Genomic DNA, 22,378 nt, shown 5'->3' on the forward strand with positions numbered 1-22,378 from the left:
CTTTAGGTTTTGCCCTAAAGGCAAAGATCAGTAAACCACGTAGAAGTTAGTGATTTTTTTTTTTTAATTAATTCACTTTGGCTTAAGAGTGGGGAACAAAGGGTTAAAAGAAAATGAGTTCACATTATAATTGGAAGGATTGAAGCTATCTTTTCAGAGGAACTAACTAAAAGTTGTGAGGTTAACCAAACAGATGAGTGACCAAGACATTCTGCCCCTAATCTCTCCAAATGGACATTTAGCCATATTCACTGGGCTCTTGACAACAAAGGCACTTTGATACATAAACAATGGAGAAAATAGATGAACAAGGTAGGCTGCACACCGAGGGAGGCAGACTCCTCTGAAGGAGGCAAGAGAGAATTTTGGAACATTCCAAATGCTCAGCTCAGGGGGAGGTTGGTTCCAAATGGACTCCAGGCTGGAGAAGGTGGCATTTGAAGCTGGCTTGAAGATTAAAGGTGGGTAACATTAATCCATATGGGGAGTGGGGGAGGCAGGGGGAGCGGTGAGGCCATGGTCAGAGTGTGAACTCACAGAGCACCTTTCAGGAACACAGGGAGCCTGGTGGGGGGCAGGGCATGGAGGTACACAGGGCTAGGAGACAACCTCCTCTGGCTGTGATTTGGCATTTCTTCCATCTCTAACTCACCTGGGAGACTCCTTCCTGCCAAGCCAGAGGAGCAGGGCACAAATAGAGCCTGATCCTGTTGGAGATGGGTATGGGGAGAGTGACTGAGACAGAGCAGCCTTGGCTGCTGTTAGAGAGTTGTCCTTGGCTGCTGTTAGAGAGTTGTCCAGTCGTCACACCTGTTACCCTCCAGTTGATCAGGTCTGTCCAGGTGCTGTGACTCACCTTGCCAGCTCAGAGGAGACACTGAGTGGTACGGTTGGGGAGCACAGGCCTAGAGGCATCCTGCAGCCAAGTATTTGGCTTTTGCTCTGCCAATGGCCCAGTGGATTAGGGGGTCTGCAGCCTGTTTCCTAATGCTCTGAGATTCTGTGCCAGCCCAGGTCTCTTTGTTCTGGAAACAAAGGCCTAGATCCCCATATTTCCTTCTTGCTGTTTTGTTTTTGTTTTTGAGAAAGAGTCTTGCTCTTTCTCCTGGAGTGCAGTGGTGTGATCTTGGCTCACTGCAACCTCCCCCTCCCAGGTTCAAGTGATTTTCATGCCTCAGCCTCCCAAGTAGCTGGGATTACAGATGTTGCACCATCACGCCCAGCCATTTTTTTTGTATTTTTAGTAGAGATGGGGTTTTGCCATGTTGCTCAGGCTGGTCTTGAACTCCTGGCCTCAAGTGATTGACCTGCTTTGGCCTCCCAAAGTGCTGAGATTACATGCGTGAGCCACCATGCCCAGCCCCTTGCTGTTTTTATACCTTCTCTATATCCATAACTGTTTCCAATGTAGGTTTTGTTTTTTTTTAATTTCTCATTTTTATTACCATGTAAGTTTTCTACTCCAGGAATGCAGGCCTGTGATCGTAGTATCCTGAGCGGAGGTGATAACATTTCCAGAAGTAGGGAATAATGGAGAGAGAAAAAATATCTTAATGGGATGGGACATTTTGAGGAGAGTAGGCTTTTTTAAAAACTCCGTCTTGGCTACAAGACTTAAAATTATGAAATAACTTGGTTGCTCACAAAATAATCATGCTATGTGTGTCAGAAAGTCCTCAGAAAAATGCTTTTTCAGCCGAGTGCAGTAGCTCATGCCTGTAATCCCAGCACTTTGGGAGACTGAGGAGGGTGGATCACCTGAGGTCAGGAGTTTGAGAGCAGCCTGGCCAACATGGTGAAACCCCATCTTTACTAAAAATACAAAAATTAGCTGGGCATGGTAGCATGCACCTATAATCCCAGCTGCTCGGGAGGGTGAAGCAGGAGAATGTCGAGCCCAGGTGGCGGAGGTTGCAGTGAGTGGACATCTCGCCACTACACTCCAGCCTGGGCGACAGAGTGAGACTCCATCTCACACAAAAATTAAAAAGAGAAAAAAAATTCCCTTCCTCTGAGCGTTCTTGTGTCTAATCCTAGAGATCAGTGGGAACCCAAAATGCCAGGAGGGCCCTAAAGCCTAGCAGGGTCCATTACTAGGAGTGCCAGCCTTCCCTCAAGGCTTATACCTGGCCAGCAACTGAACCCTTGCTCTGACCTATTAGATTCAGTTGTAGGCATTGTCAAGGCAACACCAGGTTCCATGGTCACAGTAAACTTGCAAAGATGCAAAGGCAACTTGGCTCATCTTCAGTTCCACCAGCCTCTGCAGCACTTGCTCTAAGGAGGGAAGCAGATTTGGGTTTTCAGAGGCCAGGGCTGAAGGGTCCAGTGAGCAGGCAGTCCTTTCCCTGGAGAGAAGTGTAGCCACTTCTCCCAGACTCAGCTTCCGTGGCCAGGCCCTGGCTCCTTGGTGTTTTTCTCTTGTCCAGCTTAGCTGGTCAGCCAGCTTTTTCCACTGTCTGCCCATCTGGCTTGTCAGATATTAGAAGATCTCTAGAACCAGAGGCTTGGGCCAAGAGTAAGGTCAGAGCCTGGAGAGAGGCTGGGTGGGGCTCTGATCAAGCAGGTAGGTCCAGTTGGGGGCAAGGGAGAGGCTCCACATGACCCCAAGTTCTGAATCCTAGGATTGTCCCCAGGAACTATTCCCAGGAAAGAGGCCCCACAACTTCCAAGTTGCCAAGAGCCACAGGGAAGATGTCTTACCTCTGTTTTCTTGGGTGGTTTCTTGGTTGGGTAGATGTTTTTGGAGGTAAGAGGTTGGGGTGGGAGTGTTGGCCATGGTTTATTCTCTTTTTACCTCCAGAGAGTTGGGGAGAGGCTTCTAGTTGGGCAACTTTTTTTTTTCCCTGAAAAGGCCTGAATCAGAAACACGGCCAGTAGGCCAGGTGCAATGGCTCACACCTGTAATCTCAACATTTTGGGAGACCAAGGTGGGAGGATCACTTGAGCCCAGGACTTTGAGACCAGCCTGGGCAAGATGGCGAGACCACGTCTCTATAAAAATTAGCTGAGCATGGTGGTGTGCACCTGTAATCTCAGCTACTAGGGAGGCTGAGGTGGGAGCATTGCTTGAGCCCAGGAGGTGGAAGCTGCAGTGAACTATGATTGTGCCACTGCAGGGGAGAAGGGAAGGGAGGAAAGGAGGAGAGAGGCAGATAGCTACATTGTGCATTGCCCAGACAACTACTCCCTCATCACCATCCTCCGCCCACTAGGGGCCCAGTGAGGGTCACTCTGCAGCACAGACTGGCCTTCTGGAAGAACAGTGCCTTTCTCCTCCCTGACTTTGGCACACCTTCCTCCCGCCTGCTGTGGCTGCCACAGGTCAGAGCCTGCTGCTGTCTTTTGCTGAGCTCCAGGGAGAGCGAGGTCCTCGTGTTCATGAAGGAGGCCGTGCAGCCCCTGCTTTGAGCTTTGGCCATCTGAAATGCTGCCTAGCAGCCCAAGGCCTGGGCAACCAATCCACACCCGAGTGGCTCCTAGCATGTGTGACTGTCACTCTGACTGCAGCAACACCTGTCCTACCTGTTCCACACCCTTGTGTTCATGGCACTGAGGTACCTTCTCTCCTGCATGGCCCTCTAACCCCCTGCTCTGTTCTGTGACAGACACCCAAGGACAATGCTGCTTCTCTACAACCATCTGATGACACCGTGTTACCTGGCGGTGTCCCTTCCCCTGGTGCCAGTCTCATTAGCATGGCGGCATCTCAGGTTTGTGCCTCCTCCCCCTCTGCCCACTGCCCTCCTGTACCTATTATGGATTGTCGTCTCCTTTCACAGGTAGCTTGTTCCCTAGGGTCAAGGGCTCTTCCTGGGGACTGGGCTGGGGGAAGGCTCAGACTGGGCTTTTCCTTGAGGCCTGGGGAGATGGAAGATTGTTGGAATGAGTTTGGGAGCTTGACTCACCCCATCCTGGGTGATTCTTACCAGAAATCGAATGACCGTCTCATATGTTTCTTCCCACACAGAATCATGATGCTGACAATGTCCCTAATCTCATGGATGAAACCAAGTGAGTGTCTCCTGTTGGGGCAGCAGTCTCTAGGCTGAGAGATTCAGGGAGGCCACTGCCCATGACCTTCTTTCCCACTGAGCCACCTGCACCTCTGACCCCTGTGTCTCCATCCCTAGGACTTTCTCATCAACCGAGAGCCTGCGACAACTCTCCCAGCAGCTCAATGGTCTTGTTTGTGAGGTACCTCAGGAACTGAGGCCCAGAGTGGGGTGGGGGGAAGGGAACTATGATAGAAACTGAGGTAGGGATTCACAAGAGAGAGGGAAGATCCTGGGACCAGCCAATATGCTGGGCAATGTTAAGGAAGTCACCTCTTCCCTGAGCCTTCTCCCTTGAAGTCGTGCACATGAAGGAGTTGGACCCCGTGACTGGTTGCATCATTTTATCCTGCTGCAGAAGCACTGGATGAGAGCTGCTTGAGAGGGAAGGATGGTGGGGAAATAAGAACCATGAGAGAAGTTGGCACAAAGGGGTTACGGGACAGAGGGTCCAAGTTAGAAAAGAAAATGTTGCCAATTGCTGGGGAGAAAAGGAAGTCAGAGGGCTTAGACACTGAGGGGACAGAACATCTCCATGTGCACTCTCGTCTCTTATAGTCTACGACATGTGTCAATGGGGAGGGCCCTGCATCATCTGCTAACCTGAAGGATCTGGAGGTAAGAGGCCCTGGGCCGTGGCCCAGTGACCCTGCAGGCCAGCCCTCCAACCTCCTCCCACAGCGGGGGCTGGGTGCCCCTCTGCCAGCTGAGACAGCCCACACACCCCCCAACCCTAATGATTGCTCTCTCTACCTCTCCCCCCAATCCTCCTCCAACTCCTCCTCTCTGCATGCGCCTCAGAGCCGGTACCAACAGCTAGCGGTAGCCCTGGACTCCAGCTATGTAACAAACAAACAACTCAATATCACGATAGAGAAATTGGTAAGAGTCCAGTGGGGTCCCCTGATTCCATGCTGCTAATCCTGGGCTCCAGTTTCCCCTTGGGACCCTGAAGAAAGGGGCAGGGGGCCCCTGGTGCCAAGGGCGAATGGGGAGCTGGGGGGCCCAGGCCTCAGCTGGAGGGACCCCAGAGCACGGAGCATGCAGCATGGCTCTTCTGTTGCTGCCCTCTTTGCCTACTCTCTCTTCTCTAGACACCCCTGCTCGAGTCCTTGCCACACATGCCCTGGGGTTGTTGCCTCTTGGGGAAGCGCTAGCCTGACTGGTTGTCAGGAGCCCTGTATTTCTGCCCTGACTCAGTCCTTAATTTGCTCTTTGATTTGGGACAAGCCACCTCTCCTCCTTGGGCTTGCATTTCTTGAGGAGGTAGAGTTAGAGAGTATCAAAGGTCTCTTAGCTCAGAGAGTCCAACATTTAAAGGCCCATTAGAATGTAAACCTCAGGGCCAAGGGCTCCTGTCTGTCTGTTTCTGTCTGGTATCCCTGCTATTAAGAACCGTACCTGGCCTGTGTGTGCTCAGCAAATGTTTGTTGAATGATTACACCTTTCTAAATCACAAACTGGCAGAGGGTGGGCTTTTCTCACATTCCATCTCTAGAGGTTTATGTTACTGTCCTTTCAAGAGAATCCAGATTCAGACTTTCAGTTCTGTGGCTGTGGGCAAAAACCAACAAAGACACAAATCCCCTTTCCTTGAGAGCCTGAGGAGAGTTTACCAGTTCGTGTTCCCATTGGGTCTGAGAACTTTGCCTTTAAAATCCATTCCTCGCCCCTGCCTACCCCTTCCTGGTCTGGGGAATAGAGTTGAGGGGGCCACCCTCAGTCACCTTCCTTTGACTCTTCCCCACAGAAACAACAGAACCAAGAAATTACGGATCAGTTGGAAGAAGTAACGTGATTTTTTTGTTTGCTCACATCATGACTGCTGGGTTTGGGGGGCACTCAAATGTAGAGGCCTCAGTCTCGTCTCACCTACTCCCAGCCTGGGAAAGAAGGCTCACCCCCCTCCCCAGATTCCACCCCATCCCCACAGGGTCCCTGATAACCTGGTCCCATGGGTGGGCCTGTACTGGGAAATTGGTGGCATTCTGAGGGCATGTCCTTTGCTGTGCCTCCTATGCCTCCCCCTCGTAAGAGCTCTGTCTTCCTCTTCCTATAGGAAAAGAAAGAATGCCACCAAAAGCAGGGAGCCCTAAGGGAGCAGTTACAGGTGAGTGGAGGGTGTGAAGTTCCGTCCTGTCCTCTGGAGAATGTTTCTTTCCTTCTTTTTCAGCACTTGCTTGGGTTTCCTCCCAAAGGTTCACATTCAGACCATAGGGATCCTCGTATCAGAGAAAGCTGAGTTACAGACAGCCCTGGCTCACACTCAGCATGCTGCCAGGCAGAAAGAAGGTGGGAATCTGGGCACCCCATCATCCTTCAACCTGGCACTTGGACAGGCCTTTAGGGGGTGTCCTTTGGGCCCCATCTCAACCTCTCTCATTCCAGGAGAGTCCGAAGATCTGGCCAGCCGCCTGCAGTATTCCCGGCGGCGTGTGGGAGAGTTGGAGCGGGCTCTCTCTGCTGTCTCCACGCAGCAGAAGAAGGCAGACAGGGTGAGTCCAACTGCCTGCCCCCCCCCCGGCAGCCTGGCTTCCCAGATGGAGGAGTGCGCCTCAAGGTCCCTTCTGCAGGGTTGAGTGTCCTGCCTAGAAGGCAGCATGGGCCATTTGTCATTGCTTTTTTTTGTTTTGTTTTGTTTTGTTTTAAGACGGAGTCTCGCTCTGTCGCCCAGGCTGGAGTGCAGTGGCGCGATCTCGGCTCACTGCAAGCTCCGCCTCCCGGGTTCACGCCATTCTCCTGCCTCAGCCTCTCCGAGTAGCTGGGACTACAGGCGCCCGCCACCACACCCGGCTAATTTTTTGTATTTTTAGTAGAGACGGGGTTTCACCGTGGTCTCGATCTCCTGACCTCGTGATCCGCCCGCCTCGGCCTCCCAAAGTGCTGGGATTACAAGCGTGAGCCACCGCGCCCGGCTTGTCATTGCTTTTGTGTGTGGTTGCTAGAGGCATCCTGGGGCTGAGTCAGCTGCTGTGGGTGAGTTTGGGGGCACTGTGGGGAGTGAACACTGGACGCAGAGCTCGGAGGCCAAATGTCCACTGTGCCCTTACCTGGCTGTGGCCTTGGCCAAGTCCTAGGTGGGGAATATGGTACTTGTACTGTGAAGGTACAGAAGAGTATCTTTAGTATGTTACCATTTGTGTAGAGAGAGGGAATGTGTGTGTGTGTGTCTGTACCTACGTATTATGACAATATACATAAAACATGTCTGCTATACATAAAACAGGAGAGAGGAACAGCACAGCTGGAAGATATTTCCCTTCTGCACTTTCGGAGTTTTGGACTATCTGAATGTGTCATCCTTTCAAAAATTGAACAAAAGATTAATTTCCCCCTTCCTATCTGTGCCTCACCCTCAGGGAACAAATGAGCTTAGAGACTCACATATACCTGGGTGTTCAAATCCCAGCTCTGTCTAAATGATCTTAGGCAAGCACTTAACCTCTAATATTCCATGTTTTCCATCTATAAAATAGAGGTAATAATAGTAACTGTCTCATGTGGTGGTTATTAGGATTAAATGGGATTGTTAGCATGGTGCCTGGTGAAGCATTCAATAAAGGTTCAAACAGTGGTAGTAATAATAATAACAATAGCAATATTCTCTGATCTCTCTGGGCCTCTGTTAGCCAACTGTAGATTCGATCTTGGCCAGGTGTAGTGGCTTACACCTGTAATCCCCGCACTTTGGGAGGCCGAGGCGGGTGGTTCATCTGAGGTCAGGAGTTCGAGACCAGCCTGACCAACATGGCAAAACCCTGTCTCTACTAAAAATGCAAAAAATTAGCTAGGTATGGTGGCGTGCCCCTGTAATTGCAGCTACTTGGGAGGCTGAGGCAGGAGAATTGCTTGAACCCGGGGGCGGAAGTTGCAGTGAGCTGAGATCGTGCCACTGCCCTCCAGCCTGGGTGACAGAGGGAGACTCTGTCTGAAAATAAATAAATAAATAAATAAATAAATAAATAAATAAAAATATAAAAATTAGCCAGGCATGGTGGCGCATGCTTGTAATCCTAGGTACTCAGGCGCCTGAAGCAGGAGAATCACATGAACCTGGGAGGTGGAGGTTGCAGTGAGCCAAGATGGCACCAGTGCACTCCAGCCTGGGTGACACAGGGAGACTCCATCTCAAATAAATACATATATACATACACACATACATAAATTCGCTCTCTCTCCCTGTCCCTTCCACCCTTACCAAGTCCTTTTTTTTTGAGACGGAGTCTCACTCTGTCGCCCAGGCTGGAGTGCAGCGGCACCATCTTGGCTCACTACAAGCTCAGTCTCCTGGGTTCACGCCATTCTCCTGCCTTAGCCTCCCGAGTAGCTGGGACTACAGGCGCCCGCCACCACGCCCGGCTAATTTTTTGTATTTTTTTTTTTTTTTTTTTTTTTTTTTTTTTTAGTAGAGACGGGGTTTCACCGTGTTAGTAGCCAGGATGGTCTTGATCCCCTGATCTCACGATCCGCCCCCCTCGGCCTCCCAAAGTGCTGGGATTACAGGCGTCAGCCACCGCGCCTGGCCACCCTTACCAAGTTCTTTTAAAAACAAATGAGACCTGCCGGGTGCAGTGGCTCACAATCTGTAATCCCAACACTTTGGGAGGTTGAGGCAGGCGGATCACTTGAGGTCAGGAGTCAAGACCAGCCTAGCCAACGTGGTGAAACCCCCTCTCTACTAAAAATACAAAAATTAGGCCGGGCGTGGTGGCTCACGCCTGTAATCCCAGCACTTTGGGAGGCTGAGACGGGCGGATCACAAGGTCAGGAGATCGAGACCATCCTGGCTAACACAGTGAAACCCTGTCTCTACTAAAAATACAAAAAAATTAGTCGGGTGTGGTGGCGGGCACCTGTAGTCCCAGCTACTTAGGAGGCTGAAGCAGGAGAATGGTGTGAACCCAGGAGACGGAGCTTGCAGTGAGCCAAGATCGTGCCACTGCACTCCAGCCTGGGCGACAGATCGAGACTCCATCTCAGAAAAAACAAAACAAAACAAATTAGCCGGACATGGTGGTGCACGCCTGTAGTCCCAGCTACCCAGGAGGCTGAGGCAGGAGAGTCACTTGGACCAGGGAGGCAGAGGTTGTGAGCTGAGATCTCACCACTGCACTTCAGCCTGGGTGACAGAGGGAGACTGTGTCTCAAAAACAACAACAGCAACAACAAAATGAGACCATGGGCTTGGAAATGCCTTGAAAACATGTCAAGTGTGATTGAGAGTGAGGAAGTGTTACTGTGGAGTAGGTACTATAGCTATTGTTACTGGTCGGCCAGCTGCTCCTCTGCCTGCTATATCCTGACTTAACCTTTCTGTATTTGCAGTACAACAAGGAGTTAACCAAAGAGAGAGATGCCCTCAGGCTGGAGTTATACAAGAACACGTAGGATGGGGGATGGTGGGATGGGAGGTCTGGGGGCCCTCAGCATGGGTGGTGTGCTGGGAGGTGGGGGGTGCAGGTAAGCATGGTGAGGTGGTCATACAGGTCTGCATGTGTGCCCAGCAAAGCTTTAGTGCCGGCTGCGCCACTGACTCATGGCATAGCCTTGGGTAACTCGTGTCTTCTCTCTGGCCTGTACCTGTGACTTCTGATTCCTGGGGTTCCTTCCAGTGCCACAGTTCTGTGGTTGTGGGGCAAGGGTAGAGGGTGGATCACCAAAGCAGTCCTTTCTGTTCTTCGTTCATTCCTTTCTCTACTGCCTCTGGCCATAGCCAAAGCAATGAGGACCTGAAGCAAGAGAAATCAGAATTGGAAGAGAAGCTTCGGGTCCTAGTGACTGAGAAGGCTGGCATGCAGCTTAACTTGGAAGAATTGCAAAAGAAGTTAGAGATGACGGAACTCCTGCTTCAACAGGCAAGAGGCTGCAGCCCCATGGGTGGTGGGAGCGCCATCCAGCTGGGGCCATGGTCTAGGGATCATGCAGGGCATGGGGAGACTCCAGCCAAGAGCTGGAAAATTTGGGTCCTTGTTCCGGTCCTGGCATAAAATCCTCTAGAGAGTGCTAAAAATCTACAAATTGGGGACCTGGAGAATCAGAATCTTAGGGTTAGGGCTTGAAACAATTTTTGTTTTGTTTTGTTTTAAAGCATCATGGGTGAAAACCATTATTTTAGAGATTACATTTATATGGCTAGCTCATGAGTCTGTTTATTTCCTTCTGAGGTTCAAGCCAACACTTTCACTAATAATAGAGAGTAGAGATCTTTTTTTTTTTTTTTTAGACGGGGTCTCGCTCTATCACCCAGGCTGGAGTGCAGTGGTGTGATCTCAGCTTACTGCAACCTCTACCTCCCAGGCTCAAGCCATCCTCCTGCCTCAGCCTCTCAAGTAGTTGGGACTACAGGCGCACACCACCATGCCTGGCTAATTTTTGTATTTGTAGATACAGGGCTTTGCCATGTTGCCGAGGTTGGTCTTGAACTCCTGAGCTCAAGCAATCCACCCACCTCAGCCTCCCAAAGTGTTGAGATTACAGGCATCAGCCACCATGCCTGGCCTGAGATCTTTTTAAAATTATTTTTTATTTCTAAAGCAAAGAAACTTGATAGCAGAGTTTTATTGACTGAGTTGCACATTGAGCCTAGCCCTAGCCCTAGCCCTTTTAAGGGGCACTGTTTGGAACGGCCTGGGCTCCCCAGATCTAAACTTCTCGCTCTTCACCATCCAGTTTTCAAGCCGGTGTGAAGCCCCTGATGCTAACCAGCAGTTACAGCAGGCCATGGAGGAGCGTGCACAGCTGGAAGCACACCTGGGGCAGGTGAGGCTTTGCAGGGGAGAGATGTAGAAGGAAGATGACCCCAGGTGGCCAGGAGTAGGTGACAACCAGTGACAGTCCTTCCTAATTTCTGTGGCCATTCTTGCAGGTAATGGAGTCGGTTAGACAACTACAAATGGAGAGAGATAAATATGCGGAGAATCTCAAAGGAGAGAGCGCCATGTGGCGGCAGAGGATGCAGCAGATGTCAGAGCAGGTGAGACCTGACCCTTCAGCTTCCCCTCAACCTCAGATAGGTCACTTGATCTTTCTGGGCGTCTGTGAAATGGGAGGAGCACAGCCAGAGGTGGCCATGGGTCTGGGCTTTGTGGAGGTGGGGGCAGAGAGGGAGATGGCAGCCTGTCCAGCCACCAGCCCCTCTCCAGGGCCCTTTCCTGCTGTGCTTTGGGCAGGTGCACACATTGAGAGAGGAGAAGGAATGTAGCATGAGTCGGGTACAGGAGCTGGAGACGAGCTTGGCTGAACTGAGGAACCAGATGGGTAAGCTGGGGCTGGGGTGACCTGGGAGCCGGAATGGTGTCAGAGGGCTGTGGGGGTGGTTTAGAATGCCCCAGGGAGTTGGGTGGATGGAAGGGCTTTGAGGCAGAGGGAAAGAGGTCTGTGCCAGGAGATGGCAAGTCTCATCATCTCCATGAGCCTCAGTGCCCCATCAGCAAAGATGGAGGAGTGCCCATTGTCAGCCACCCACAGTTGTCGCTATCAGAAAGTGGTTTGGGGCCGGGCGCGGTGGCTCACGCTTGTAATCCCAGCACTTTGGGAGGCCGAGGCGGGCGGATCACGAGGTCAGGAGATCGAGACCACGGTGAAACCCCATCTCTACTTAAAATACAAAAAAAAATTAGCCGGGCGTGGTGGCGGGCACCTGTAGTCCCAACTACTCAGAGAGGCTGAGGCAGGAGAATGGCGTGAACCCGGGAGGCGGAGCTTGCAGTGAGCCGAGATTGCGCCACTGCACTCCAGCCTGGGCGACAGAGCGAGACTCCGTCTCAAAAAAAAAAAAAAAAAGAAAGTGGTTTGGAAGATTGGCTAACATCCGGGTGCGAGGAATCATTAGCAGGGAAGACAAGTTTGGGGAGCTTGAGAGGAGCTATGGACCAAGAGGAGGGTTTTTTTGAGAATCCAGAGGCCCTTATTGTCTGCTTCCTTTCTCAGCTGAACCCCCACCCCCAGAGCCCCCAGCAGGGCCCTCCGAGGTGGAGCAGCAGCTACAAGCGGAGGCTGAGCACCTGCGGAAGGAGCTGGAGAGTCTGGCAGGACAGCTCCAAGCCCAGGTGCAAGACAATGAGGGCTTGAGTCGCCTGAACCGGGAGCAGGAGGAGAGGCTGCTGGAGCTGGAGCGGGCGGCCGAGCTCTGGGGGGAGCAGGCGGAGGCGCGCAGGCAAATCCTGGAGACCATGCAGAACGACCGCACCACCATCAGCCGCGCACTCTCCCAGAACCGGGAGCTCAAGGAGCAGCTGGCTGAGCTGCAGAGCGGATTCGTAAAGCTGGTGCGCTGCCCCACCTGGAGAGCCTGCCCTCCTCCCTAGCCCTCCAGGCCTTTGTTTTCCCACCTGTAAAGTGGTGCAGTGTAGCCCTCACGTGAAATGGTACTTCTGGAGGCACCTGTGAGCCAGAGCCCTGCTCTGATGGCTGTGGGGGAGAGGGGATGATTTTTCTAACCTGGCTCCACCCTTCCCGGTGCCATGGGAGGCAGACACCAAGGCAGCAAGTTCTGGGGTCTCCAGCTGCAGTGGGTGGCCACTGATTGCTTCTCTCTGTCCAGACTAATGAGAACATGGAGATCACCAGCGCACTGCAGTCGGAGCAGCACGTCAAGAGGGAGCTGGGAAAGAAGCTGGGCGAGCTGCAGGAGAAGCTGAGTGAGCTGAAGGAAACGGTAACCCCGCCCCATCCAAGAAGGGCTGGGAGGCGGGCACCAGCCTCTGGGGAGGGGTGGTGTGAGGCCAGAGGCAGCTCCAGACTGGGGAGCAGGTGACCCCAGCACCCTCCAGGGCAGTCCTGCGACTGTTTCTTGCTCCCTGCCCTCTGACTTTCAGAGGTGGATAGCCTTGGGCTCCTCTCAGGTCTGGACATCATCGTCCCAGCTAGAGGCATGGATTTCTCCCAATCATAGGGAAAGAGACAGCAGTATAAGAGGCTCCTTAGATTCAAACTGGATTCTGGCCTGTGCTCCACTGGTCACCATTCAACTACTTTGCATCTCTAAGCCTCAGTTTCTTTAACTTAAAAAGGAAGTTAGCATCTTCCTTGCAGAGGTGCTGAGGATTAAATGAGAGAATACATGGAAAGCATTAGGCATGTAGCACACTTAGCAAATGGTGGTTGGCTCCCTCTGTGTTTCCACAAGTCTGTGGCCTACAGTTTAAATGGTGGGAAGAAGGATGTGAGATTTGAGGCTGGGGAAGGAGGCATGAGGCTCTAGGCAAGGGAGGCAGTCACTTAGGCCTGGAGCAAGGGGCCAGAGGTCTGGGCAGGCGACAGAGCCTCACAGAGCCCTCGCTACCCTATTTGTGGGCCCTGAATCTGGAAGCAGGCCACCACCTGCCCTCACGCCCCAGGTCTTCCTACAGGTGGAGCTGAAGAGCCAAGAGGCTCAAAGTCTGCAGCAGCAGCGAGACCAGTACCTGGGACACCTGCAGCAGTACGTGGCCGCCTATCAGCAGCAGGTGGCCACCTATCAGCAGCTAAACTCTGAGAAGGAGGCGCTGCATAATCAGTTACTGCTGCAGACCCAGCTCGTGGACCAGCTGCAGCAGCAGGAAGCTCAGGGCAAAGCGGTGGCCGAGATGGCCCGCCAAGAGTTGCAGGAAACCCAGGTGAGGGAGTTGCTGAGGGCAGGGCCCTGAGGGGGACAACCTGGCAACCTCCATGCCTTCTCACTCTCTTTCCTGGTCCCTTAGGAGCGCCTGGAAGCTGTCACCCAGCAGAACCAGCAACTACGGGCCCAGTTGAGTCTCATGGCTCACCCTGGGGAAGGTACGGGAACCTGCTCACAGGAAGAGGAGAGAGCCCCAGGAGGAAGGGGGGACTGTTAGCAGCGTAGAATTGAGGAGTTGGAAGAGACCTTTAGAACAGCTGGTCATTATGCCAACTGGGTGTCCACACTAAGTTCGGCATCAGTATGGTGACTTCCTGGGAGCAGGGCACTACCAGCTTACCTAAGGATGGGTGAACTGGCCCAGGTCAGAAATGAAGCAGGTCAGAACTCCCATGCTGATCGGTAGTGGGACTGCACCTGGGCAGCATAGCGAGCCCTTGGCTCTTAAAAAAGAATAAAAATAAAGAACAGATGCTCATTTCCTTCTGGGGAGGGGCTGGCCCAAGGTTACACAGTGAGGGTAGGGGCAGAGGTGGGCCCACTTTACCCTTGTTGGGTTGTCTGATGACCCCTCTGGCCACCCCCGTAGGAGATGGACTGGACCAGGAAGAGGAGGAGGAGGAGGAGGAGGAGGCAGCGGAGGTGCCTCGGCCCATGCCAAGCATCCCGGAGGACCTGGAGAGCCGGGAAGCCATGGTGAGGCTGACTCCCCCTCCCCGACCTTTGCTGCCTCCCTGTGTGGTCCCTCCCAGACCCCCTTCTGCTCTTGGTTTCCCGGCCTTCTGATGTCTTCGGACCCTTACCCCTTTCCTGGGGCAGTGGTGAGACACCATTTCACTTGGGACCAACAAGTGCACTCTCTGAGACCCCAAGGGAAGGGCTGCTCTCCACCTCCCTGCCCTGTTCACCCTATATCCTCCTACAAGAATGCACCCCCTTGCCTGCAGGTGGCATTTTTCAACTCAGCTGTAGCCAGTGCCGAGGAGGAGCAGGCAAGGCTTCGTGGGCAGCTGAAGGAGCAAAGGGTGCGCTGCCGGCGCCTGGCTCACCTGCTGGCCTCAGCCCAGAAGGAGCCTGAGGCAGCAGCCCCAGCCCCAGGGACTGGGGGTGATTCTGTGTGTGGCGAGACCCACCGGGCCCTGCAGGGGGCCATGGAGAAGCTGCAGGTGAATGAGTCTCTCCTGGCATGGGTCAAGAAGGGTGGGGGCGGGGCAGGTCGCTGCCGATATGTGACTCCATTATTTTGGTTCCAGATCCGCTTTATGGAGCTCATGCAGGAGAGGGCGGACCTGAAGGAGAGGGTAGAGGAACTGGAACATCGCTGCATCCAGCTTTCTGGAGAGACAGACACCATCGGTGAGTGGGAGGCCAGGGCACGGCAGGAGGAGCTGCACAGTGGTCGGAGGGAACCCAGCATCTGAGCCCTGTCCTCCCGCAGGAGAGTACATCGCACTGTACCAGAGCCAGAGGGCAGTGCTGAAGGAGCGGCACCGGGAGAAGGAGGAGTACATCAGCAGGCTGGCCCAAGACAAGGAGGAGATGAAGGTAGGGCGTGGAACATCTCTGGGGGTGGAGGTGGGCACGGGCATGGGCATGGCAGCTTAGCACCCCTCCCGCCAGGTGAAGCTGCTGGAGCTGCAGGAGCTGGTCTTACGGCTTGTGGGCGACCGCAACGAGTGGCATGGCAGATTCCTGGCAGCCGCCCAGAACCCGGCTGATGATCCCGCTTCAGGGGCCCCAGTCCCCCAGGAACTTGGGGCTGCTGACCAGCAGGGTGGTGAGTAGAGCCCTCGGGAGGGGTGGGCAGGCAGGAGTAAGAGAGGGCTCGCGTGGCACTCAGAGCCCTGCCTCTCTCTCTCCAAAGATCTTTGTGAGGTGAGCCTCGCCAGCAGTGTGGAGCCTGCCCAAGGAGAGGCCAGGGAGGGTTCTCCCTGTGACAACCCCACTGCACAGCAGATCATGCAGCTGCTTCGTGAGATGCAGAACCCCCGGGAGCGCCCAGGCTTGGGCAGCAACCCCTGCATTCCTTTTTTTTACCGGGCTGACGAGAATGATGAGGTGAAGATCACTGTCATCTAAAAGCCGGCTACTGCCAGCAAAGCCTGAAGAAGTGGGGCTGGATACCCTGCCCCCACCATATCCCTACCATCCCTTCTCAGTCACCCCTTTACCCTTATAGTAGCAAGCACAGACCCCTGTCTAACGGGGGTAGACAGGTGCAGATGAGGTGAAGATCACTGTCATCTAAAAGCTGGCCACTAAATTAAAAAAAAAAATTAAAAGTTATGGGATTAAAAAAAGTTATGGGATAAAAAAGGTTATGGGTAAGTTATGGTATAAAAGTTATGAAAAAAGGCCAGGCGCAGTGGCTCACGCCTGTAATCCCAGCACTTTTGGGAGGCTGAGGTGGGTGGATCACCTGAGGTTGGGAGTTCAAGACCAGCCTGGTCAACATGGTGAAACTGTGTCTCTACTAAAAATACAAAAATTAGCCAGGCGTGGTGGTGCGTGCCTGTAATCCCAGCTACTCGGGAGGCTGAGGCAGGAGAATCGCTTGAACCTGGGAGGTGGAGGTTGCAGTGGGCTGAGATCACACCATTGCACTCCCGCCTGGGCGACAGAGTGAGACTCTGTCTCAAAAAAAAAAAAAATTATGAAAAAAGTTATGGGATTAAAAAAAAGTCAGGATAAAAGTTTTAAAAAGCAGGCCACCGTCAGCAAGGCCTGGAGAAGTGGGGCCGGAAGCTCCGCCCCCATCATGTCCCTGCCACCCCTTCCCAGTCACCCCTTTACTCTTACAGTAGCAAATAAGACCCCTGTCTAATGAGGGGAGACAAATGTGTAGACCCTTTGCCACCTTGGCCAGGGCTGACTCCTTGAATTTCTGGATGATGATGATTGTAATTTAATAGCCGGAGGCTCATATAATTGGCTTGTTTGGAGGAGGCCTGATGGCCTCCCTACTCTCACCAAAGCAATTTTTCCCTCAGGGGGGCTCCCATCTTCTTACACAGAGAGGCAGCTGAGGCAGGACAGTGGGGCTAACTGTAGACCAGGCGAGGGCACGGCCTGCTGGGGTGGCCCCGCTTCCCCAGTGTACATATTGTATCTGTGTAACATTTTGTATATTCCAGGGGTAGGGCCGCCCCCTGTATCATACCTAGCGGAGGTTGGAGCTGGCACATGGGGAGGAGGTTCTAATAATTATTTGGGGCTGGGAAACTTATTTATTGATAGCATAGGACAGAGGAAGGAGGCGGGGATGGGGTCGTGGTGCCCTGGTGATGCGACTCCTGTTTATTTTGCTTTTTATTTCGGAATAAATGGATTTAGCCATACTGCTCTGCCTGGCGTGTTCCCGTTTCTCTCACTGGGTCCTGGAGTTTGTGCCACTGAACAGGGAGCCCCAGAGTGTCTGAGCATGTGCAGCTGGGCTGTTGGGACCTTCCAGGCCTGTTACTTGTATGCTGCCTGGTGACATCTGGGGGATTACACGGGGACTACCGTGGTACCTATGGGGACAGTTTGGCCCCGATGGCCAACAGTCTCAGAAGCCTGATCTAGTGGTGGCCAAGAAGGCAGGATGCCAGCACCCAAGGGCACTGACTTCCATCCAGCCCAGGTGTCTTTGTTCTGTCCCCATGCCTCCCTCGCCTGCCTGAGCCTGGTGGTCTGTCTGTCCCTCCAGAATGCTGGCCGCCCCGCCGGCTCCCTCCAGGCTGAGTTAATGGCCCTGCCCCCTAGTGGCCAGAGCCCGCTTCACAGGATGAGAGCCAGCTAAGCTCCAGGGGCTTTCCAGGAAAAATGTCCCTTGGAAGAGATGTGGTCTTTTCACCGCCCCCAACATCACCCTAGTAATGGCTTAGCCCTTCCCCTCCCCTGAGCTCCAGAGAGAACACAACCAGCAGAGGAGACATTCCCCATCATCCAGAAATGGGTTTTATTCTCAGCCGAGGGACAGCAGGACTGATGATAGAGACTGTCAGGCCACACGGCTGCCTGCACAGCACCCCCATGCTTGGTAGGGGGTGGGAGGGATGGTGGGGGCTGGCTGTCCACAGGCCGGGCATGACAAGGAGGCTCACTGGAGGTGGCACACTTTGGAGTGGGATGTCGGGGGACAGCGTTCTCTTGTAGTTGGGCCACAAGACTCCACAAGGATAGCACAGTGACTGATTCCCAGCACTAGAGGCGAGGCGGTTGGCCATGTGTAGGTGTGTATATATATGAGTATTTATAGATATTTATAGAACAGGGCAAGGGCGTACCACAGAAGGGGCACAAGTTTTCACCAACGGTCACGCCTGAATGTGTCAGCTCACCACTACAACAGACTAAGTCACAGACGAAGGGGGCTGGCTTTGGGGCTGGGGGAGCCACTGTCAAGTCACAGAACAGCCGTCCAGGCAGGCTTGGAAAGGGAGGTCTCCGAGAAGAGGAGGGATCTGTTTAGAGGTCGAAGGGGGGCCTGGGGCTCTCAGGACGGGATGGACTTGCCTGACCCGATCGGCTGGCAGTTGGAGAGAAAGCAGAGAGAAAATGGGAGAGAGAAAAGCAAAGAGAGAGCTGGTAAGGAAAGTGCAGCACACGGCCGCGCAGCAGCAGTGGTGGGAGGGCCGGGGAGGGGAGGGCGCAGGTGTGGGTGTGGCAAGGTTCCTGGAAAAGAGGGGCTAGAAGGGAAAGGGGAGGAAGATGGAGGGAGGAGCCGTAGCTTCACAGGTAGCGCCTGGGGGCTGTGGCGGCCCTCCCCATCCCACACACACTGGCCTCTCACACGGCACCCAGGCAGGGCACCTGCAGTTCAGGCTGATGCTCGGCCCCCTCGGGCTTCCCTCTTTTCTGGTCACCCTGTCTTCCAACCCACTGGCCTGGGGCCACCCCTTGCCTTGGGGAGCCCCACGCAACAGCCACCAGGTCTGATAGAGAAAGAACACTGCTTGAACCAGGAGGGTAAAACTAAAAGGGATGGCTGGAGGGAGCGCCAGAGGCCCCTCTGGGTGGTCAGGAAACCCAGGACCCTCTGAAGGGACCCTGGGGGAGGCAGGGAGGACAGGCAGCCGGATGCCAGTGGCCATAGACTTATATGTCTAAGAGGGGAGCCTCAGCTGGTCGGGGGGCTGCAGGTCGCGTAGGTGAGGCTGGGCCCTTCCTGCTGGGAAAAGCAGAAGAGTGAGAGTCAGTGGCAGGAGAAGGGGGGGTGGGCTCACTGGGCAGAGCTCAGCTGGGCCAGCAGGCACGGTCGTCCCCTCGGCTGAATGGCACAAGTGACCCTGGGAGCAACAGGCCAAGGTGCGTGAGCCCGCTGGCTGGCTACGGTGCTTCAGCTGGGGCCAGGGACACTGCCTTCAGTCACACTAGCAGCTATGATGGTACCTGGGAGGGAGGGAAGGGGGCTGTGTGTCCCTGCCTGGCCTGTGAGGTATATTGTGGGATGACCGTGTGTATGGGACTCTCAAGCTTTTACCCTAGATCAACACTGGATTGCCGGCAGATAGAGGAGGTGGGACCCTGACTATCACCCTGCTCTGCAGTGGTTTTGGCTCTCAGCGCCCCCAGGCTGGGAGCTGGATGCCCTACCCAGGGAGCATGACTCAGATTGCACACCAGGCATGGCGTGCCCAGGATGACGTTCCTAGACCTCTGGCCGCCTCAGAGTCCAGCCCCACACACGACCCCCTCCAAGCTCCCAGCCTTTCCACCATAAACCATGAGCTCTCTGCCCTCTCTGATGGCTCCAGAGAGCACCCATGTCTGCCAGCTTGGGCGCGGAGCCTGTTCCAAGAGCCCCCAGGCTCAGCCATGGAGGCCTTGGGCAGTGGCACTGAGTCCCGAGGCTCGCAGGGAAGGGAGGTGAGAGAGCCAGCGGCACGAGGACAGAAAGAGGAAAGAGCAAGTCTGCAGCTGCAGAAGGGAGGGGCGGGGAGCCTGGCTCTGAGGTCCCAGTTGCGCGCCCCGTGTGGAGCTAGTGCAGCGGGGCAGACACACCATTCATGCAGCAGGCGGTGAGGCATGTACCTACCATGGCTGACGCTCCTCAGGGGTCACTGATAGTGATTCTGAAAGACAGCACGAAATCAACATGGCAGTTCACACGCACGGGTGGGGCAGGCCTGGGGGTGGGGGACACACACACGCACACGCCCGGGCGTGCACACACATGCCGTGAGGCCCCATGGCCCACATGCACACGCTAACACACATGCCCACAAATAACACGCATACGCCTCCTTCCCCGCCACCTCCCAGTGCCCAGCACCCTCACTGGCCGGCGGCGCGTGCAGCACGGATCTGGGGCATGCAGCCACTCAGCACACTGAAGCACACGTGTGGGCAGAGTCACAACACAGAAGCTCACCCGCACACAGAGGCATTTGCACCAGCTCCCTGCACACTCGTGCCTGGTGTGCTCAGAGGACCACCCGTGCTGCTCATGGAGATAGGGCTTGCTTGCTTGCTAATGTCCAGCTGTCATTTCTCCACCTAAGAGCCTTCTGTGGTTCCCTACTGCCTACAGCATTGAGCCCCAACGAGTCAAACTTTTCGGACTTTGAAGGTTCTCCACCTTGTGCCCCACCCTCCCCACAGAGCTCTTCCTCATTCTGTCTCTGTTCTCTGCTTTGTCCAGTGGCTGTCCTCGATGCAGCCCACACTACACCTCTGCCCACACTGCAGCTCTTGACCCAGATACCCTCCCGATTCCTTGCCACGTAAGCCTATCTCAGCCATGCCTCAGACTGCACTGAAGTCAGGTTGCCTTGAAGAAGCTCTCCCAGACTGCTCTTTTCCCCAAGGTAAGGTCATAATTTGCCAAATGTTTCATGTGTGTTAGCAAGACTGGAGTTGGGGCAGGCATCAAGCCTTACATCACATATCTCACACCGCACCATAGACCTGGGTGCCAAATACCCTGAAGAATCTGAACTCACGTTGGCAGTTAGCAAAAGTGCTCCTACGGCTGCATCTGCAGTTAACACAGCATCCCTATAGCCACTGTCTCCCTCAATCCCCACAACCACCCTGGGAAAAAGGCAGAATGTCATCATTTGATAGAAGGGATGCTGAGGCTCTGGGAGGGAAAGAGACATGTCTAAAGGCCCAGGGTGAAGCAGCATCTCTGGACTCCCAGTCCAGTCCTCTTGCCCAATACCATGCTGCTTGCCTCTACCCATCTGCTTTGGTCATCAGAGCATCATAGGGCAAGCCCCAATCCCTGCCTCATTTTGGTTTATGGGTGCTAGACCGACAGCCCTACCCTCCAGCCATGCAGAAACAAAACAGTTGCTATTGTTCTGCTGTGTTCTTCCTTAGAGAATGTGGCCAGTGGAAACAGGGCAGACTGGGAATTGGAGTGAACTTCCTTGAAAGAGGGTCATGGGTCAAGGAGGTCAAGCCAAAGGATGTAGTAGAAAGCTTTTCCCTAGAAATCTTTGGGAATGAAGCAGGCTTCAGCCACTCCCATCCCTGCCCCTGCTGCCACCCCTACCACATTGGTTTAGACTGGGTAGGGCCAGAAGAAGGGGGAGGAAAAAAGCCATCAGATTGTCCATGGCCCCAGGCTGCTTCCCCAGCTGCTCCTGTCCTAGCCCGGGCCTGGGTGCCATTCTTACACTCTCACACTCGTGTGCACGCCCACACACACATCACACACCTTTCTAGTCACACAGTCACAGCCTGGCCTCTGCTCCTGTGGGCCAGTGGCTGGACACCCCCTGGGATGGCTCAAAGGAGTCAGGACTGGGAAGTGGGGACATCAGGGTAGCTGAAGGAAATCCACACACTCAGGGCAGATCGGGGTTCAGACTCAGACCTAAGGTAGGCTCCCCAGGGGCTGGGAGAGGAATTGGACGGAATGGAGGATAGAGAACAGCAAGAAGAAAGGAGGAGGAATGCAACGTGTGGGCGGCCGCCAAGAGTGAAAATAGAGGGAAGCGCCATGCAAGTGCTGGAAAGAAGGGGGCAGGTGGGACGAGCCCCACAGCCCCCTCCCCAGAAACGACCACCTCCGGGACTCAGCGCTCCCTCGGGGGCAGGCTCCGCCAGCCCTCGGCCACACGTGGCGTGGCTCCGGCACCCAGAGTCCGATTGCCTGGGATGGAAACGGCCTGTTCCGGCGGCCAGGTCCGATGCTCTGGAATCCAGCCCCATTTCCCTCCCGGCCACGCCCGTCTGGCAGCCTCTCCAGCTGCATTCAGCCCCTACTCACCTGGGGACCCCGGGCGGAGCGCGGTTGGGGCGCGAGGGCACCTGAGGGGGAGGGCCGAAAGGGTCAGGGGAAGCCCCCGGCCTGGAGGGCACGGGGGGCGCTCCCCCCAGGGCGGACCCAGCAGGCGGAGGCCCAGGAGCAGGGCCCCGCGACCCGGGCCGGGCTGGGGGCACGGCGGGGGCTCGGCGCTGCGGCGTGGGGCTGGACGTGGGCGACCTGAGGGCGACAGGGAGCGAGGAACAAGGAGAGGCGAGATGAGCAGCTCCGCCCACCCAGAGGCCCCGCCCCAGCCCAGTGCTGGCCCCGCCCATGCACGCAAGCCCCTCCCTGCCGCGCCGCTAGGCGGTCGCCGGAGCTTAAGCCCCGCCCCCAGCGGCGCCAACGTCCCAGCTCCACCCAGCCTTGCAGCCAGCTCTCCACGGCAAGCCCCGCCCCGCGACAAGCCCCGCCCTCTCTAAGCTCCGCCCCTCGCTCCAGGTGGGAGCCACCCCGGTGACGCGGGCGCGCCACTGCCCGGTCCCG

At 54.8% G+C, this 22,378-nt stretch overlaps 2 protein-coding genes across 36 annotated transcripts in view; one reads left to right on the forward strand and one right to left on the reverse strand.

The window, feature by feature from the left end:
- GOLGA2 (golgin A2) overlaps window positions 1-16,991 on the forward strand; it is a 20,956-nt gene extending 3,965 nt beyond the window's left edge. For 2 of the 16 annotated variants that reach the window (XM_055270841.2, XM_055270845.2), the window contains 24 exons: window positions 3,609-3,713; window positions 3,971-4,014; window positions 4,134-4,197; window positions 4,614-4,673; window positions 4,857-4,937; window positions 5,806-5,844; window positions 6,115-6,165; window positions 6,254-6,347; window positions 6,444-6,550; window positions 9,381-9,439; window positions 9,769-9,910; window positions 10,725-10,814; window positions 10,921-11,028; window positions 11,225-11,312; window positions 11,985-12,322; window positions 12,598-12,711; window positions 13,406-13,651; window positions 13,736-13,811; window positions 14,243-14,349; window positions 14,601-14,819; window positions 14,907-15,009; window positions 15,092-15,198; window positions 15,274-15,430; window positions 15,518-16,991. In XM_055270841.2, the coding sequence (XP_055126816.1) occupies window positions 3,609-3,713; window positions 3,971-4,014; window positions 4,134-4,197; window positions 4,614-4,673; window positions 4,857-4,937; window positions 5,806-5,844; window positions 6,115-6,165; window positions 6,254-6,347; window positions 6,444-6,550; window positions 9,381-9,439; window positions 9,769-9,910; window positions 10,725-10,814; window positions 10,921-11,028; window positions 11,225-11,312; window positions 11,985-12,322; window positions 12,598-12,711; window positions 13,406-13,651; window positions 13,736-13,811; window positions 14,243-14,349; window positions 14,601-14,819; window positions 14,907-15,009; window positions 15,092-15,198; window positions 15,274-15,430; window positions 15,518-15,732 (2,814 nt within the window). In that variant the 3' untranslated portion in view covers window positions 15,733-16,991. The remainder of the gene's footprint in view (window positions 1-3,608; window positions 3,714-3,970; window positions 4,015-4,133; window positions 4,198-4,613; window positions 4,674-4,856; window positions 4,938-5,805; window positions 5,845-6,114; window positions 6,166-6,253; window positions 6,348-6,443; window positions 6,551-9,380; window positions 9,440-9,768; window positions 9,911-10,724; window positions 10,815-10,920; window positions 11,029-11,224; window positions 11,313-11,984; window positions 12,323-12,597; window positions 12,712-13,405; window positions 13,652-13,735; window positions 13,812-14,242; window positions 14,350-14,600; window positions 14,820-14,906; window positions 15,010-15,091; window positions 15,199-15,273; window positions 15,431-15,517) is intronic. The other 14 variants (XM_055270843.2, XM_063635767.1, XM_055270846.2 and 11 more) reach the window with 11 other exon arrangements.
- Window positions 16,992-17,569: 578 nt separating this feature from the next.
- DNM1 (dynamin 1) overlaps window positions 17,570-22,378 on the reverse strand; it is a 51,640-nt gene continuing 46,831 nt past the window's right edge. For 9 of the 20 annotated variants that reach the window (XM_055270908.2, XM_055270904.2, XM_063635790.1 and 6 more), the window contains 2 exons: window positions 21,857-22,072; window positions 17,570-18,805 (listed from right to left, as the gene is read on the reverse strand). In XM_055270908.2, the coding sequence (XP_055126883.1) occupies window positions 18,733-18,805; window positions 21,857-22,072 (289 nt within the window). In that variant the 3' untranslated portion in view covers window positions 17,570-18,732. Of the gene's footprint in view, window positions 18,806-19,672; window positions 19,710-20,428; window positions 20,431-21,856; window positions 22,073-22,378 lie in introns of all 20 variants that reach the window. The other 11 variants (XR_008656478.1, XM_055270891.2, XM_055270892.2 and 8 more) reach the window with 8 other exon arrangements.

The sequence above is a fragment of the Symphalangus syndactylus genome, chromosome 3, assembly GCF_028878055.3.
Source record: "Symphalangus syndactylus isolate Jambi chromosome 3, NHGRI_mSymSyn1-v2.1_pri, whole genome shotgun sequence".
In the NCBI taxonomy this organism is placed as follows: Eukaryota; Metazoa; Chordata; class Mammalia; order Primates; family Hylobatidae; genus Symphalangus; species Symphalangus syndactylus.